The 19685-nt window shown below is 40.4% G+C and overlaps 1 protein-coding gene across 3 annotated transcripts in view; it reads left to right on the forward strand.

Moving 5' to 3' along the window:
* Positions 1 to 19685, forward strand: part of PTPRM (protein tyrosine phosphatase receptor type M) — a 943724-nt gene that overhangs the window by 221301 nt on the left and 702738 nt on the right. For all 3 annotated transcript variants that reach the window (XM_064294704.1, XM_064294702.1, XM_064294703.1), the window contains exon 2: positions 772 to 894. In XM_064294704.1, the coding sequence (XP_064150774.1) occupies positions 772 to 894 (123 nt within the window). The remainder of the gene's footprint in view (positions 1 to 771; positions 895 to 19685) is intronic.

Here is a 19685-nt window from a genome sequence, read left to right on the forward strand (position 1 = left end):
GTCAATAATGGATCCCAAGGAGCTGAAACAGCTGGATTGCCATGTATATAACTGCCTTTTCTATGACTTTACTACCTTTTCTACTATTCTTTCTTTTTTTAAGCAGTTTCACTCCTGGTACCAGAATTAAGCAGATGGTTACCACATGCTTACTCTTAAATTTATTTTTACCTTTAAAATTTAATTCTTTGGATTGTAAGTAAATGTATAATCTCTTTTAATGTTGAGAATTGAGATCTCCAAAACATTAAAGTAAAACTTGTTGCTATGTTAGATTTAGAAATATTCTTAGAAAAATACTTTGTAGGATGTGTTCATAGTCTCTACTGACTTGTTCTCTACCGTTGTCCGAGGTCGGGGCTAAAGCACTTCTCATTTCATTTTTTGGACAAATTATAATATTTTCTGCTGAAAACCCATTGAACATTTGAGGTGGTTCTGTTAAAGTTTTGAACACAAGATCAATCATCCCAAATTCATATAAATCTGGGGAATATGAATTTCATATTTGCTTAGGCCTTACCTTGGATTACTGATGACAATGTTGGGTTCCCGTTGGAGAACAATGTAATACAGCAGTGTGGGCAGGATGTGGTTAATCCTTAGGAGTGCCCGCAAGGGTGCAAGGAGGGTCAGATCCACAGTCCTGAACAAAACGACCAGGTAAGATGTAGCTCAGCATCCAGCTGCTGTGCTGTTACCTGCAGGCCCCATAGCTTACTGCAGAGGTCGGCTTGTCGCTTACCTTACTTTCCATTCTCTTACATTTAGGTGGTTGCCTATTTGATGAGCCTTACAGCACCTGTGGATACAGTCAAGCTGAAGACGATGACTTTAATTGGGAGCAAGTGAACACCTTGACCAAATTGACTTCTGACCCGTGGATGCCATCAGGTTTGCCTTTAGTTTTAAGTTTTCTATTAAAGTAACAGCTGTGACAGGGTGTCAGTCACAGACTGGATGTTGGTGGATGAGCGAAGCTGCTGGTCTCTGAGTGTGGCAATTAAAGGCTGATTAGCTAATAAGGATGGCAGAAATAATAGGATGGATTGCAAAGAGTTTTAACTTTGATTCCTTTCCTTCAAAGTCAGATTAAAGTTTACTTCCTTTATCTCTGGGTACATCTGAAATGTATAATTTGGATTTCAGATGAAACACAATGTTCGCACTTTTTAATGAATGCGAAGTCCTTCGTTAATGCACCTAAACATAGCAATAGTTACGCTTAGTAAGTCATCTCATAAAGGTAGCTTTTAAGCGTCAATTAGTGTCATGTTGTTCTTACTGAGCTTTAACAATTACGATGCACACCATTTTCCTGCCCACCCCTTCCCTCATTTATCTGCTCATGACTTCATAGAAGGGAACCTTGAGCTTGGTAGCGAGGTGGTTCCCCCATAGCAGACGTTCTCCTTCTCTTCCTTTTCTTCTTGCTCCTGTACATGCGGCTTGAGTCAGTGGCACACTTGAGTTGTTTTTCTAGGTTCTAGTTCTGGCTTTCATTCTGGTCGATGACAGGGGACCTCTCAAATGTGGAGCTCCCCTTTCCCAAGCAGGTTTCTCCCTGCTGTCCTGTTGGTTTCCTTCCACTCCCTTTTGAGTATCCAGCCTGTGTCCAGAGAGGCTTGGGGAGGGGGTGAGGCGGTAGGTAGTAGGCGGAGCGCTCAGACTTGGTCATGATAGACTTCTGCACAAGAACGTGCTTGGGCTTTCTTTGTTTACTGTGTTCTAATTTGACATAAAATTCATATTTTTTTTCACATTAAGGAGTTGGTTTCATTACTCTGGTCCTTTGGGTTGAAGTCTGACTTGTAACAGTTTTTACAAAGAAGCCCAAATACTGTGGTATCTTCTTCAGCTTCTGCTGATTTCTATTTGTCACATGACACCCTGACTTCCCTTGGTAAATGAGGCCAGGGGAAATGCTTCTTGCCACCTACCAACCCCAACCAACCTGTTGCTGTTGAGTCAATTCTGACTCTTAGCAACTGTATAGGACAGAGTAGAACTGCCCTATAGGGTTTCTAAGGAGTAGCTGGTGGATTTGAACTGCTGACTTTTTGGTTAGCAGCTACGCTCCTCTTGCTACCCATCTTGTCCTTGTCCTTTTCTTTTTCCTGATGTCCCATGGTTCATAATACCAAATCAGGCCGAGTTGTCTGACTTGTAAATGTAGATGAATGGGTTCCTAGCAAGGGCCATTAAAAAAATGGTAATAAAGATCAAAGACCAGTTGTATCCTAAAACAGTCAGCTGGGTAATTGAAGGAACAGAGGGGTGGTTTAGACTTTGTGAGTATATAGCCTTTGAAGGCTCTTCTACCTTGGGAAAGACGAAGGGAGGATGCGTTTAAATACTCTGAATTTACTCTAGTTCTGCTTGACTAATAGAATACTTAAGGAGCCCTGACAGTACAAATGGTTAAGTGCTCTGCTGCTAACCAAAAGGTTAGTGGTTAGAACCCACCCAGTGGCTCTGAGGGAAAAAGACTTTATGATCCATTTCAGTAAGATTACAGCCAAGAAAATCCTATGAGGCAGTTCTGCTCCGTCACATGGGGTCACTATGAGTTGAAATAGACTCAATGGCACCTAACGATAGTGGAATACTTGCGATTACTATTAGGCCTTTGGAGCCTCAGATCTTTGCATGTTGCAGCTTCTCATACTTTGCCAATTCTGTCTGACTCCTGAGAGTTGCTGGTGCCCCCTCACTGCTCACCCCCAACCATGGTGCGCCCTATTTGTTTGGGCATGTGAGTGGTTCAGATGTCAGCATGTGATGAGGAAGGGGAGAGAAAGGACTGCAAGAAATGATTCTTTCTTTCTAAGGGTCTGCCGACTAGGGGAAGAATTACACGTACGGAACGTTAAGCAGACGGCATAAAGCTGTGTGTAGTTAAGTGTGGCACAGATAGTGTTCAGAGAACCGTTTCCTTAGGGTAAGCCCATTATGCTCTGGAGGAGATGTACTTGTGCACCAGCTGGACTGTCCATCTAAAGTGAGAAGTTAAATTTTCAATGAAATATTATTGTTAGAGGAAAGAAAATATGAACTTGCATATTCATGCTGAGATGTGGATTGTAAAGCCGAGTTTCCAATACGTATATATAGCCATAAAAAAAGCAAAAAACCTGTTGCTGTCGACTTGATTCCAACTCATAGTGACTGCATGTGTTATAGAGTAGAACTTCTCCATAGGGTTGTCTTGGCTGTAATCTTTACGGAAGCAGATTGCCAGGTCTTTCTTCCATGGTGCTGCTCTCTGGGTTTGAACTGCCAACCTTCAGGTTAGTAGCTGAGCACAAACGGTTTGTACCACCTAGGGACCTAATACACAGCCATAACTATTACATATTTAGTTTCAAGGGTTTTCTCCTTTCTCATCTTCCTTCTCTTTATCTGTTAATGATTTATTCCTTTCAAAAACAGATTGCAAAACTGAGACTCTCATACTGAAACAGAAACTAGTTTAATGAATATCTTAGGGTAAGTAGGTGGCAAAATCAGATAGAATCATAGCTTTTTGAGGGTTAATTTTTAAAAACTTTTATTTAAAGTAGAATTGGGTTTGTTCTTCTCTGTGTGTGTCACACTCCAGCCTGGTTCTGTAACACCTTAGACCAAAGCTTGCGAGCTACATACTGTAGGCCACATCCAGCTGCTGCCTGTTTTGGTTTGGCTTGCAAGCTAAGATGGTTTTTACATTTTTAAATCCTTGGAAAAAATAATATTTATGACATGTGAAATTCATATAAAATTCAATTATCTGTGCCCATAAACAGTTTTATTGTCACACAGCCAGGCCTACTCGTTTATGTGTTGTCTGTGGCTAGTTTTAAGCTGCATTGGCAGAATTGAGTCGTTGCAACAGAGGCCATATGGACTGACAAAGCCTAGAATATTTCCTGTCTGGCGTTTTACAGAATGGTTTTGCTGACCTTTGTAGACCATTATGGCATCAGCACAGTAAGTATTGTTGCAGACTCTTGGCCTATATTGCTGTTTTCTGTATTTATATTATAATTACTTATATACAAACGTCATTTCACAGTTTCTTTCACTTTCAGATTGTGTTTCTGCAAACATTGCGTTGTGAAAATTGGTGAGAAAAAAACATAATTATTAGGGATTCTTTCTTTTCCATAAATTTGCTTTCTGTTGAAAAACACTTTGATTTTCTTTATTATTGAGTACGAAAATCTCTGGAACACTGCTGAGGTTCTAATAAGCAAATAATCTATCGATGAATTTCAGAATTATTACAATGGTAGGCAAAAATTTTTACTCTGATTTTAAGCTTTTTACTTCTTCTATGCCTTTTTTTTAAATCAGTGCTCCAGCGTGTAGGATTTATTTCTCTGTGTCTTCATGTGCAAGGCTATTTTTAACCACATTAGAAAAAATTTAAATACGGTCTGGAGCTCTCTACAGTCTGACTTGATAACTGTTCAGAGGCTGTTATGGTAGCTCTCGTTACACGTTTTTAGGGCAAATACATACCAAATGCCGTTTAAAATTTTTCTATTTAAGGATAATATTTATGTTCTAGTAGATTATATTTGTAGTTCTGCACCATAATGGTTTTCCTGTTGGTGAGACTATGGCAAGCCTAGTTTCTTTTACTGCTAAGTATATGGTCATTTCATATTATAGTCTTCTCATTAGCAGTGGGGCTCTTCCTTAACGTTTTATCCAAAAAAATAAAGATTACAGTCTGAGCACAGAACCTTGATTAAGAATCCACCTAATAACCTAGCTAGCACTGTTATATTCTGTCACTCTGTCTAGTCGTGTCCAGTGCATAATTATTACAGTAGATGAAGAAGAATAGAGTAAGAAGTATCTTATGATGTAAAAACACCAATATGGCCTGACATGGTTGATATTTTTACGTTTTGTTAATGTGTAATATTTGTACCTTAGTGCTCTAGTTCTGTAAAATGATATTTCATATGTTCCATGTCTTATGTATGAGAAAAGGTAACCCTGTTTTATAAAAAAAGAAAAATAATAAGCCCAAGCATAATATTAAAAACGTAAAGGTAGCTTATGACCACAGCCATGTGATGCTCGTAGAAGTGGCATTTAATTATACCCCACCTTGCCTCCTTGAGTTGTCAGCCCTCCAAAAAGGCTGTAACTTAGTGGACCTAAGTCCTAGTGTTAGAAAAACGTAATTCTCTTGGTGCTTTTTCAGTTACTGTCTCATACAGCTGTCGAAGCTCATGGAGCTCTCTGTGTCTTCATTTCGCATTCTGGAAACTGGGCATGGTGATGTTGTAATCTTCATGGAGACGCTGTTGAGTCAGGATTGAATCGTTTCTGTGGCACAGAGGTGAAGTACAGGATGGAACAGCAAAAGGCACAGAGAGGAAGTGCAGGATGGAACAGCAGTTGGCACTTAGTGTGATGACCCAGAAAACAGAAAGTTGACTGCATATGTTTGCTAAGCATCAACTTCACATTTGGGACAGATGACGGATTGACACAGTAATTGAAGTTTTCTCTTCAGGTGCATTCTGCAGTCCTGTTTTCCTTGTGCTGGGGAAGGCTTCCCTATTTAGTCTCACTTCAGGGCTTACTCAGGGTTCCTGATTGATGAAGAGATGACTGTGGGCTTGAAAAGACTTTTTCCCCTTAAATTTGGTGTGTATCTGGTGAGAAGTGTTTTTTGGCACAGAATATTCAGACAGTTGTCTAATTATCTCATTCATTCTTTCAGTCAACAGTGAACAAATGTTATTAAACACCTGGTGTGTGCTAGGTGTTGTTATAACATAGTTATATATTGGGACTTTTCATAGAATGAACCCAATAAAGACCCCTTCCTAGTGCAGCTGATATTCTCAGGCTGGTAGAATTGTTCTTGGATGGGCAAACGAGCATATCCTATAAGGCCATGTCTCCACCTCACTTACTGATGACTTCTAGTGGTGAATATTAAAACGCAGTTGCAAATTCAATTCATCAGACTCAGCACACTACAGCATCAAATTTACCTTTTTTATATACTTTGTCCCTTTAAAAGAAAAAAAAAAAAAAAGGAGCAAAAAAAGTGTCTGAAACCCAGGCACGTCGCAGCTCAGTACTTTCTGACCCCTCTGCACTGTTATATGAAGTAATCTGGTAAGCATAAATAACATTTAAGAGTTGGAAAAATCTGTTTCTGTCTTGTATCCTCATGACAGCCCTGGAGGATTGGTAGGACTGAAGTTCAGAGAAGTTAAACTCGTCTGGGGCATGTAAGTGAGGGAAACACCCTCCATTTGCCGCTCTGAGTGTTGCCTGTTGGTCTCTCCATGTGAGTGCAGGTGTCTAGGGAAGCGGTAGTCTTCCATCCCAAGCCAAAACCAAACTTGTTGCCGTCGAGTCAATTCCAACACACAGCGACCCTATAGGACAGAGTAGAACTGCCCTGTAGAGTTTCCAAGGAGTGCCTGCTAGATTTGAACAACTGACCTTTTGTTTAGCAACCATGGCACTTAACCACTGTGCCCCCAGAGATAGTAGTGTCCATCCCAGTAGTGTTCTATTCAGGTCATCTTACAGTGAGCGTGGCGCTGCACACAGCAGTGACCGCAGCCCTACCTGGCCAGGTGCAGGCTCTGCCTCTTCATAATTGTTGACCTGGGCCGAGATCCTGGAGCTCTACTTCCTCATCTGCAGTATAGTTGATGATAAATGTTTGTAGAGGGGCTCCATGGCTTGTTACAGATGCTGGAGCTATAGCAATAGAGTCTGTGTCCTCTTGATCCCTATATCCCACGGAGGAGGCAGGCAGTCCTCTGATAAGCAGAGAGATATAATAAAATGGTACAGTGTCAAGTGCTGGGAAGAGAAACTCGTCTTAGAGAGAGTCAGGAGCAGTGGTCAGGGACAGCCAAAAAACAACAACAACAACAAAAAACCAGGAGGCAGTTTTGAAGCAGAGACCTGACTTGAGTCAGGGACAAGAGGCCCTGAAGGCTGCATATCCAGACAGAGGGACGACCAGGAACAAAGTGCCAAGGCAGGAGTGAGCTGTGCTGGAAGGAGCGGGAGGGCCAGATCATACAGGAAGTAGAAATCTGTGGTAAGGAGTTTAGAGCCCTCCTGAAAGGGTTATTGACCAGATGAGGCAAAACAACCCACCTCAGGAGCTTGGCCTTGTACCTGGCCCAACAGAGTGTTTAATAAGTTCCTTTAAAAAAAAAAAAAAATGTGTACCCTTATCATTATTAAATAACTTTCAGGGGCAATTTGATATGAGTTCATCTCTTAACTTTGACTCTCTGTGAAGTGAATAGTTCAAGCCAAGTTTTATTTCCTCTTCTAAACGACACCAAGTAAGGAACACGAGATACATATCTTCATATGATTTTTGAATGGATTAAAAAAATCCCAGCTGAAGGAAGCCCATTAAAATATTAGTACATTTTTGTCAGGATGGTGGGATTTGGGGTACTTATCCCATCCTTCCTACTTCACGCATTTCCTTTATGTTCAACTGTAACTTTATAATGAAAAGTAACATTTCAGATGATTTGGGGGTCACTGAATTTCACATTATTTTAGTTGATTCTGGATATTTCCAGTCACTGAACCCAGGAAATTAAAACAGCTTTATTGTCCTTGAGCATCTCATTCAAGTGTTCCATACTGAGGCTCCTGCCTGACATGCAGGTACAATATAATCACTAATGAACATTCTCCCTCCCTAGCTCTGACTCGAATCACCTTGGTGAGGATTAGAATAAGTTTCCAGTTAGCTTTTAAGCAGTGAATTATGAGATGCATTGAAAGAAATTGGTCTGCAGTTGTGTTCTGTGAGCAGTTTCTGAATTACAAAATTTAGAAAAATGGCATTAGATGATAATGAAAAAACAAAACTGGTTCAGATCAGTGACCTGTGGGGAGTTCTTAGTTAAATACCACAAGGCTGTGAGGAGCCCATCCTAGCCTGGGGTGTGGCCTCGCCAGTCCTGACAGGTGCCCAAGGCCAGTGCTCCTGCTGGGTGGGGCGCCAGGGTAAAGGAGCTCATGGCAGTAGATCACGCTTCAAGTTAATGGGGAAGGAATCAAGAAGGATCTACTTAGTGCTTGAATTACGCATCTGATTTTGTTTTCATATGGAAAGACTTTCAGAGACAAGGCAGTCATTCTTTAAAATGTGTTTGGTTTTTAGGACTTAACTGTCTCCAGGGACAAATGTAAGCATGCCTTTGTGTTTCCTATGACTTCTATTTCAGTGGTTTATATTTGGTATTCAATAAATGATCTTCTTTAAAGGGGTTCTGAATTCTTGTCCTGGCTGATAGGAGACTGCTACAAAAAGTAACAATAGTGGCTAGCTGGTTTTTTTTTTTTTTTTTAATATTTGCTACAGAGTTTACACATTAGCCAGTATATATAAATATGCATTTATAAAAATAGTTTTATTTCTTAATTTCTGGTGAAAACATAGAGATGACGTTGTAAGAATTATATGAAGCATAGCCAAGTACTGGAATAAACAGAGTGGCCCATCGTGACAGATGTAAATTTTTTTGCTACGACCTGATTGAGGAGAGGGGAGAGAACAGTGAGGACTAGGGAGATGAGGACCAGGGTGATACAGGTGGAGGGACGGCTGTCTCTCCGGCACGGGAGAGTCACCGTGTGGCGTTAGTTCAGCACTCACACCTATGTGCACCATGTTTTGGGCCCTGTAGTGTGAGACATGCTCACAGTGTAGGCCCAAATGACTGGAATGGATGAGCCCATTCTGGCAGCAAGAGTGAAGGGATGACACAAGGAATTTTGATATAAAACCCAGGGACAGCTCCTTAGTCTCCGAGTACTGTTTCCTTTTTGGACTGCAGGGGGGCAGCAGGTTAGACGTGGGACTGATTTGAAAACGGTTTCTCTGAAGCCTGCTGCCTGAGGACGACATGCCCCTGCCTGGGCAGTCAGGAGCAGCCTCTCTTTGGGGCTGGGCTTGGGGCGAGTCATGCTGTCCTAGCTGGGCAGCCCACTGGCAGGTCAGTGGTGGCTTACCAGAGTCCTCACACAGACCCCAGCATGGGAGAGGCCTTGGGAACTCTCAAGGGCCAGAGGGCCCCCATACTCATCCTGCATCACAGGTTCCCTTTCAAGCATCTTCAAGAATTTTATTGTCCAGGAAATCAAAGAGATGACTACTTTGATATTTAAAAAAAAAAAAAAATTAGATTGTTTAAAAACACACACACAAAACCATTTGCTGTGGAATCGATTCTAACTACTGATGACCCCAGGTGTTGTCAGAGTAGAACTGTGCACCACAGGGTTTCAGTGGCTGTTTTGGAAGTAGATCATCAGGCTTTTCTTCTGAGGTGCCTCTGTGTGGACTTGAACTGCCAACCTTTTGTGCAATCCTTTGTACCACCCAGGGACTTTGTGAGGTTATTAGGCCTGGGGTTTCCCTTTTTACTCTAAGCTGGGAAGAAATGGAAGTTCTTTCCCTCTTCTGGAGCACCTGCAGTGTGCGAGGCACCTGTCCTAGGTGCTAAATGTAAAGATGAGCTGGAGTCCAGGCTCCCAGGAAGCATTGGTGTGCTGGGGTGACTGCTGTGGGCACCGTCCAGAGAGAAGTGGTGCAGGTGAGGCAGGGGTGGCCCCGGGAGGGGTGGCCCTGGATAGGAGCCCAGTGAACGTGGGGATGAGCTAGAGAAGAAGCAGGGGCCGTGTCAGACAGGAGGAGCGCTTGAGTCACACAAGGAACCACCACCGTAGCTGTGGAGGTAGGGTGGGAGGATGCGGTGGTGTGGGGAGAAGACTCTCTAAAGAGCTGCACAGAGAAGGCGAGGGGTCTGAAGCAAGGAGACTTGGCTATTGATTTCTGACACAGGGAGGAGAAAAGAAAATGCTTGACTCTGCACATGTAGAGGAGAATTCAGAATTCTAATAGGAGTATATCAGGAAGAGATGTAATAAGGAAATTTGGCTAATAAGTAAGTATCAAAAAGCATATGAATGTATAGGAGAATGCCCTTGTCCTTAGGAGAATCACACTAAAGTGTTCAGGTAGTCCCAGGTTGGTGCAAATGGGTAACATGGTTGGCTGGTAAACGAAAGACTGGAAGTTCAAGTCCACCCAGAGGTACCTCAGAAGAAAAGCCTGGTGATCTACTTCCAAAAAATCACCCACTGAAAACCCTATGGTGCCTATTTTTACTCTAACACACATGAGGTCATCGTAAGTTAGGGTTGAATTGATAGTAACTAGTACTGGTAACGTGGTGGCGTGGTGGTTAAGCTCTACTGCTGCTAACGGTTGGCAGTTCAAATCCACCAGGCACTCCTTGGAAACTCTATGGGGCAGTTCTACTCTGTCTTATAGGGTCACTATGAGTCGGAATCGACTTGATGGCAATGGGTTTGGTTTTTGGTTTTGGTACTGGTAAGCATTGTGATGTCTGTGCAGGAAAGTATGTGTTTGTGTGCCTGTTATATTTGGAGAGACACAGAGCATAAATGAGATAAAATGTTCACAGTTGTTAAGTCTAGGTGAAGTGTATACACATGTCTATTATCTATTATACTGCTTTTTCAGCTTTCCTATAGTCTTGAAACTAAACAAAATTTTAATGCAAGTGTGGGGAACCAAAAAACACGAGCGAGGCTCGCTAACTTAGTGCTCTGCCAAACGTTTCCTTTAACCTGCTAATGCATTTTAGACAAAATGCTATTCTTTGAAATTGCACTGAAAATATTTTCATTAAAAAAATTTTAGTTGACCCACATCTTCCATTTCTGAGCAGATTGCGACGATTCCGTGGTCGTTACTAAAGAGGTTTGGCGAAGCCGACGGACTTATGCAACACTGATTGCAGTGACTAACTTAAGGGTACATAATTTGAGGACTTTCTAAAATAGGACAAATGTTTCATGCTGTGGTTTTATGCCTCAGTGGGTGTCTCATGTATAAAGATCTTTATCCTATTGGTAGATATTTTGGTGGTTAGCTAAAACTTTGGGAGAAGGCACATGTGGAATTATTAAATTTTATTTTTGGATACAGGCCCACACTCATTTGTACCCTGTCCATAATATGGAGCTAAATACAGAAAAATTCATGCAGGGTTTCTTGGCAAACTCCACCAAATGGTTGTGCAAGTCATTATTTTAAATAAGTGGTCTTTAATGCATAGTTAACTGATATTTTATTCTAGGAGATTGTGATAAATTATATTTCGAACGGATATTTAAGAGCTTAAGTGATTGAAAGAGAAATAAATATGGCTGTTTAATTAATCGTCTGCTGGACGGTCATAACGTCCCTGTCTGGTGGGCGGACAAGTTGGAGCAGCTGACCATGCTGCTGTGCAGGGTTTGAATCGATGAGGTGGGATGGCATGTAAACAGAGTACACTTTCAGAAAGAGGACAGCACTGGAAATTTGTCTCTCAGGTGGCCAGCCCTTATTTGTATGCTCTGGGGTCTGTAATAAGGGATTGGTTCCTAATTTTATTTTTCCTTGCTCCTGCTGGGGAACTTGAGAGGTGTGTCTTTTATATTTATTCTATGATCTGTAGAAAATGTACAAAACATTAGAAATCTTTGACATAAGACTTAGAGACACAGACCGGGTATGATGCGGTGCTTTATTACTTATGTTTAATATAATAAATGAGTCTTCTGGTGGTGGTCTTGGGGAATGATAGAGCCTCTTTTATAGTCGTGCTTTTTCATGCTGCGACTGTTAAACACACACTGTGGACTGTGCGAAAATGTGTACCTGTGTCCCCGCTGGTGGTCCTGACTGACTGTAGAGTGACAGGCTGCAATTTGCCAGCAAGGCAGCCACTGAGCTGATGACAAGTGACCTTTCTAGCACTGCAATCAATGCTAGTTATTTGGAAAACAAAATGATACAGTTTGTATTTTTCAGCGGATGGGTCATTGGGTCAACCCACCACTGACATGCGAATTTGTTCCTTGGGCCGGATGAGTCACTTCAGGCAGGAATGTTAATTTAGTTGAATTTATTTGGGCCTTGCTCTTATAAAAAGGTGTCGGACATTTGTAATGACACAAATTATTGTAAAGAATTGGTTTTACACTTCAGTCAAACAAAGGCTTTTAGAGTGCCCATTTTAAAACAAAGCACTGTTCCAACTTTGACAGTGTTGACTGTGATATATTTTGTTTTTGCTTGATATTTCTCACTTCTTTTGAAGAAACAATTTAAATACCTGCTTATATATATCATGTTTGAATTGTGTTTCTCCAGACATTTCTTTTTTTTTTTTAAAAGCAAAAAAAGTTTTATCTGGCGTATATTCAAAAAGGGTAAAGCAGGAAACCAACAAGCATGCTGCCTGAGTCCAAGGAAATTACAGAATAAAGTGGGAAATGGACAAGCATGCTGCCACAGCCGTGTTTGCCTGAGTCCAAGGAACGCTGCAGAGTCATCCGTATACATTAACACTACAAAATGGGCAAAATCATTGAATGCTTGACGTTTCACAGATTGGCTAGAAACTGTGATTTTACATTTTGAATGTCTTTCTTAATAATCTTTGGTACAGGTTTCAGTAACCACAGTCAGGAATGCCTTCACTGGTCCAGCAAATCTTACTATTTACTAAATGCTAATAGAAAAACATAAGAGTGGAAAGTATGTGAGTCTTTTGTGCTGTTTCATTAGCTTATGTGAAAGTTTCCCTAAAAACCGTTTTCCAAGATTATCCTAGCTGTTGTCTTTATACGTTAGGGCCCAGTTGAAATGAGGCCTTGTGGCTCCAGCTCCAGCTGGGTCACATTCTGGGATAGGGAATAATGGCTCCAGTATTATCTCCTAAATTATTCCCCCCTTTTGATCAGAGATTGGAGATAACACATCGATGATCAATACCTAGATTTAGTTGAGCCCCTAGATGGTGGCCATGGCAGGCTCTTTAAACTCCTGGTGCTGGTCTTCCACTGGATAACATCTGATGCTTCACCAGGGTCTTAAGTAAGAGTGACGTTCTCATCAATTGCATTGCGAAAGTGAGCAGACTAAATGTATTTCAGCATTTTGACCCAAGGCCTTCTTTTGCCTTTTAAGTGTGTAAGACAATTGAAGATGAATTTTATTATGCCTAATACTATCAAGATTCAGACTAAGAACATTACTATCCCTTGCAGGAGTGATCTAGCCCATGTACTTATCGTTGATCATAACCAACCAAATAAATCTGGTGTTTGTAAGGGCGTTACAGTGTGTAACCAAGTAGCTTGCTGTCTAATTCGATGTGTATCCTGTTCTACTTCTCCTGTGCTGTTTATCCAAATGCAACAAGAGGTATTTGCTACAACAGAGACTATACTTTCTTGGGCTAATAAAAAATCTAAGGCTATTATGTTATCTCATGTCACCTTGGCTAATGAGGTCAGAGATTGATGTTGTGGTTCCATCCCATTAGCAAATTCATCTGCTATTTGTCCCATAGTGATTGATAAATTTCTTAAGGGCTTTTCCAATTCAACTATCCTGTAAATAGGAATTAAAGCTACCAGCCACACCTTTTTGGACCAATGGGCTTTTTTCTGACTCTTGTTTTACAGTGTGTAACAGATTTAACATTACCTTTTCCAATATTTACTAGCATCATTACTATGAATATCTAAAGGTAATTCTAAAGTTCCCAAAGTACATTGCCCACACATTCGTCGGGAATCTAAACGAGAGATTGCTCACTAAATTCACCGTCAGTTGGAAAGGGATCATCTAAACTAGTATAGTTGGATTCACCACACAAAAACATATATCCATAAAAAAAAAAATAAAAATAAATTATAAGGAACACTCAAAGTATGTCCAGCCGTTTCTCGAAGTGTGTTTTGTGAGATCTGTGTATTTGTGGTTCTAAGGGTGAATTAAACAAACAAACAAACAAGTCTGTTGCTTTTGATTTGATAATGACCTATAATGACCATATAGGACAGACTAGAACCGCCCTATAGGGTTTCCAAGAAGCGACTGGTGGATTTGAGCAGTTGACTTCTTGGTGAGCAGCTGAGCTTTCAACCACTGCACCACCAGGGCTCCATGGATGGGTAACTTTGGAAAAGATGCTGTGATGAAATTAGCTGCCCTAAAAGATACCCCTGGTGGTGGTTAGTAGTGTTGAATAACTGCTTCAGTTGTCACCTTGTGGAAACATGCAAGAGTTGTATCTCCCTGTCCCTTTGAGTTGGATGTGGCCATGTGACCTGCTTTGGGCAGTGACATGGAGTGCAAATGACCTGTACCCATTTCAAGCAGAATCTTTCTGAGCCAGTATGGGGATTCACCATGTTCTCTTCCTTTTTTCCTGGGTGAGGATGATGGAAAGATGGCCCTCCACACACACAGATGCATGCACACATGGGCGCACACACAGACACAGAGCCGACTGCAATGGGCCTGTGTCTGAGTGAGAAATTAACTATGTGTGTTATGCCATTTAGAGTTTGCGGTTGGTTGTTGAGTGGTTCTCAAACTCTCTGGTTTCAGGAGCCCTTTATACTCTTAAAAATTTGTGAAACATTCAAAGGGCTTTTGTTCTTGTGGGTGATAATTATTGCTGTTTTCTGCATTGGAAACTAAAACTGAGAAATTTTTAAAATGGAAGGATGTATTAGCTTATATTCCATTAGCCATCAGAGCAATGGCGTACACCTGTAATCAGTGGACAGTGAAATGGGTATAAAAAATATCAAATACTGTGTTAATATTGTTATGAAAATAGCTTTGACCTGGTGGTTCTCCCCAGAAGGGTCTCAGGAATCCTCAAAGGTCCCTGGAAGATGCTCTGAGAACTGCTGACCTATGCCATCTTAACTGATAAGCCCACCTTGGTGATTTACAAAGATTTTATAGAAATATTGTAAAACTGAGTGTACTAATTCACTTTTTGTTTTTGAATAAGAATAAATAATTTTTCTTATTATTGAGAGATATATCCTTTTTATGCTAATAAATACCCATTTCACTAAAGTATTAAATGAAATAATACACATAAAATTACATTGTATAAAGCCATGTGTTTGTCAATATTATTAATTCTAGGAAGAAAGTACATGAAATTCCTTGCTCTAGAATATTTAAAAAAATTTTATTGTGGATATATATATAATATATATGTACATATTATTCACACACACACATATACACACATAAGAAATGCCTCACAGAGTTTTCAAGGAGAGCCTAGTGCATTTGAACTGCCAACCTCTTGGTTACTGACCGTAGCCGTGGCACTTAACCATATATGGAAACCCTGGTGGTGCAATGGTTAAGTAACTATATATATTAGTTATCTAGTGCTGCTATAACAGAAATACCACAAGTGGATGGCTTCAAAGAGAAATTTATTCTCTCACAGTCCAGTAGGCTACAAGTCCAAATTCAGGACATCGTCTCCAGGGAAAGGCTTTCTCTGTCAGCTCTCGAGGAAGGTCCTTGTCATCAGTCTTTCTTTGGTCTAGGAGCTTCTCCATGCAGGAATCTCAGGTCCAAAGGACAAGCTCTGCTCCCGATACTGCTTTCTAGGCGGTATGAAGTCTCCATGTCTCTCTCCTTGCTCCTCTCTTTTATACCTCTAAAGAGATTGGCTTAAGACACTATCTAATCTTGTAGATATCATCGATATAACTGCTGCTAATCCATCTTATTAACATCATTAGTGATAGGATTTATAACACATAGCAAAATCTCATCAAATGACAAAATGATGGACAATCACACAATACTGGGAATCATGGCCCAACCCAGTTGATGCACATTTTTGGGGGACACAATTCAATCCATGACAATACATAACAAAAATTACCATTTTAGCAGTTCTTAGTATACATTATGTATATTCACCCTCTTATGTTACCATAACTACTATCCATTTACAAAATTTTTCACCACCCGAAACAGAAACTCAGTACCCCTTCAGCTATAACTACCGTTCCATTCTCCCCCCCAGACCCAGGTAACCGTTGATAAACTTCGGTCTCAGTGCATTTGCCTAGTCATGTAAGTGGGATCATACAACATTTGCCCTTTTGTGTGTGACTCATTTCACTCAGCATAATGTTTTTAAGGTTCATTCATGTTGTAGCGAGTCAGAACTTCATTTCTCTTTATGGCTGAATAATATTCCATTGTCACTATGTACCACACGTGGTTGTTTTCGCCTTTTGGCTATTGTGAATAATGTTGCAATGACCACTGGAGTACAAGTATCTGTTTGATTCTCTGTTTCTTGACTATTGTTAAAGTAGGATTAATATTTACATACTTCGAATTACTTAGATTAGGCTTTTTGGAAGGTAAAGGGTTAGATAAAATGAATTATTTCACTTAGTCATCATAGAAGTGAGCCTATATAAATGTTTTCAGTGGTGCTACTTCTGAGATTTTTAACTGTGTAACTGTCATATATATTGTCATGATAAAATAATTTCCACCTCTTGTAGTAGGAAATGTATAGTGAGTACATGGCATAAAGATGGCTAAACTTGTTTCAGGGAAACTTGAAAGTTGTGCTTGATAGAAATTGTATATGGATTGATAATAAATTCCTTAGGTAAACCTGACAGTCAAATATCTCCAATCAGCATCTCAATTATATACCTACTGACAAAAAAAAAGGAGGGCTTTTTAAGGCAACACGTTTAATTCTGAAGATATGAATTTAAACAGAATTTGATAATTTTTAAAAGGCATGATAGATAAACATTTTCTGAGTTCAGTGTTACTATTTCCCTAGGATGGGTTGCCAGGGGAATATTTGTAGATTCGTCCAGCTACTTGTAAATACCAAACAACAACAAAAACAAGCCCATTGCTGTTGAGTCGATTCTGACTCATAGCAACTGTAGGACAGAGTAGAACTATCCCATAGGGTTTCCAAGAGCTGGTGGATTTGAACTGCCGACCTTTTGGTTAGCAGCCATAGTTCTTAACCACTGTGACACCAGGGCTCATAGACAGTCAATATTTAAGCTTGAGGCAGAAGACAGAGCAGGATGATTTTTCAGGCTCTTTGATTCTCCTTTTCCACCAAATGCTTATTGAGCACCTACTGTGGGCACACACTGATTTTGTATTGTGTGAGATAAAGAATGACCTAAGCACAAGGAGGCAGATACTTGCTTGACAGAAAGGTCAAGTATTAAAGTAGAATAATGCACTGAACAGAAGAAAATTGAATTCATGAAATGGTATGGACTCGCTAAGGACTAATTTTCATCTGCTACTTTACTTGCCTACTCATTATGGTGGCTGTTGAAACCTGGGACTCACTTTAGAAAGTCCCTGTTATTTGGAGTCCCTGCCATGACTGAGAACTCAACTAGGGCTTGCCCAAGAAGATTCTTTAGACGTGATTGAGAGAGTATGAAGTCGCCATCTGCCCACTTGCTGTTGCTGGCATTGGGCTGCCGTTAAGAGACTGAAGATGTGTCATTCTCTTTTCTGAAGTTTGCGTGTACATGGAGGAGCTGCCCTTGCTGAGAGCAAGAATATCTTCACAAATGCCTTTATTTGGTTCATGCATTGTTGACCCTGACATTAAAAAGAAAACGGCATGTTATTTGTTTCATTTCAACCTCTAAGAAGTATATAGTTGTGACTGGTATGAGCAGTCACATTGTCATATCTCTGACATGAGATATTTCCTTTTCTTATGTATCTTTAATAAGTTGTTGTTGTTTTTAATGAGCATTAAGCCAAGTCATGCTTTCTAACTTAGGTAATTCCTTGAGTGCCCCAACAGGTGGAGACGTGCAGTTCTTTGCACTGTACTGAGTCTTCTCCTGGTCCACTTCACTTGCTGCCTTCTCTAGTTGAGATGCAGTGTGAGGGTTTGCAAATGAGCTAATGAACATGCTCTCCTTCACTCCTTTCCTCCTCTCCTTTGGGCAGGCTGAGATCTTATTGTTATTCCTGCATTTTGTAGGTCCTTGTGAGTAGTGACCTTCCCCAATAGTAAGAACAATACTTAATGACATATTGATGAAAAAGTGAAGAGCAGAGACCCTGCTGAGCTCCGGGAACAGATCTGAACCCTGTGTGATCCTTTCACAGGCAGCATTGTGTCCAGGTTTGGATTCAGAATGAGCCCCAGAGGTCAGATCAGTAGGGTAAAGGTTTAGTACAGGTTTCTGATGTCAGGTAGGGAGTAAAGAGAGTCTATTCACATTTGCCTCTTTGCATACCCACTGACACAAAAAGGAAGGAACTTTAAAGAGTCTTAGTTTCAAGAGGCTCTTCTGATGCAAGTTTTTTTTTTCTTTCTTTCTGAATCAATTATATCATTCAATGCAAGTTAGTTAAAGAAGAAATTGCTAAGACTTCATCTTTGACAAATTCAATAAAACCTTTCCAAAATATTAATGTGAAGCCCTTTAGAGTCATGGCACTCATTGCGTGTCTTGCCTTTCTTGCCATTTGTATATTAATCAATGGAGAAAAATTATTGGTTTTCAAAATCTTGAGCCCAGTGCTTTGTAAATGGATGAACTTTCTTCCAGTAAATGAAAAGAAAACTGACTTCCTGAGGAAATTCATGGGAGTAGGTGCTAACTCTTAAGAATTGGAAATGAGAATCAGTTGGAAAAAAAAAAAAAAAAAACACAAATCAGCTCAACAAACAAACCAAAAACAAAAACAAAAAACAATTGTGACCAAAGGCATTGTTCCTTAAGGAGGTAGTAGTTTGTTGTTGTTGTTGTTATTATTATTATTATAAGGTCTACTCTTTTATTCCCCCATGCACCTGTCAGTTTGTTGTACTGTGGGGGCTTGTGTGTTGCTGTGATGCTGGAAGCTATAGTATTCAAATACCAGCAGGGTACCTATGGTGGACAGGTTTCAGCTGAGCTTGCAGACCAGGGCAGACTAGGAAGAAGGACCCGATGGTCTACTTCTGAAAAGAATTAGCCAGTGAAAACCTTATGAATGGCAGCAGAACATTGATTGGAGATTTTTAACAACTTCTGAAGTCTGAAGGTAATCAAACGTGCAATTAGGATGCACTGATAATTACTGGTGATTGGAGTGCGAAAGGTGGAAACGAAGAAGGATCTGTAGTTAGAAAATATGGACTTGGTGATAGAAACGATGCTGGAGATCACATGATTGACTTTTGCAAGATCAACAATTTCTTCATTGCAGATACCTTTTTCACCAACATAATTGGTGACTATACACATGGACCTCGCCAGCTGGAATACACAGGAATCAAATTTGTGGAAAGAGATGATGGAAAAGCTCAATATCATCAGTTAGAACAAGACCAGGGGCTGACTGCAGGTAAGACCATCAATTACTCATATGCAAGTTGAAGTTGAAGCTGAAGAAAATTAGAACAAGTTCACGAGAGCAAAAGTATGACCTTGAGTATATCCCACTGGAATTTAGAGACCATCTCAAGAATAGATTGGATATGTTGGACACTAATGACTGAAGACCAAATGAGTTGTGGAATGACATCAAACATGAAGAGAGCAAGAGGTCATTAAAAAGACAGGAGAGAAAGAAAAGACTTAAATGGATGTCAGAAGAGACTCTGAAACTTGCTCTTGAATGTTGAGTAGCTAAACCAAAAGGAAAAAAATGATGAAGTAAAAGAGCTGAACACAAGATTTCAAAGGGTGGCTCAAGAGGACAAATTATTACGATGAACTATGCAAAGACCTGTAGGTAGAAAACCAAAAGG

The sequence above is a fragment of the Loxodonta africana genome, chromosome 11 (genome assembly GCF_030014295.1).
Source record: "Loxodonta africana isolate mLoxAfr1 chromosome 11, mLoxAfr1.hap2, whole genome shotgun sequence".
Classification (NCBI taxonomy): Eukaryota; Metazoa; Chordata; class Mammalia; order Proboscidea; family Elephantidae; genus Loxodonta; species Loxodonta africana.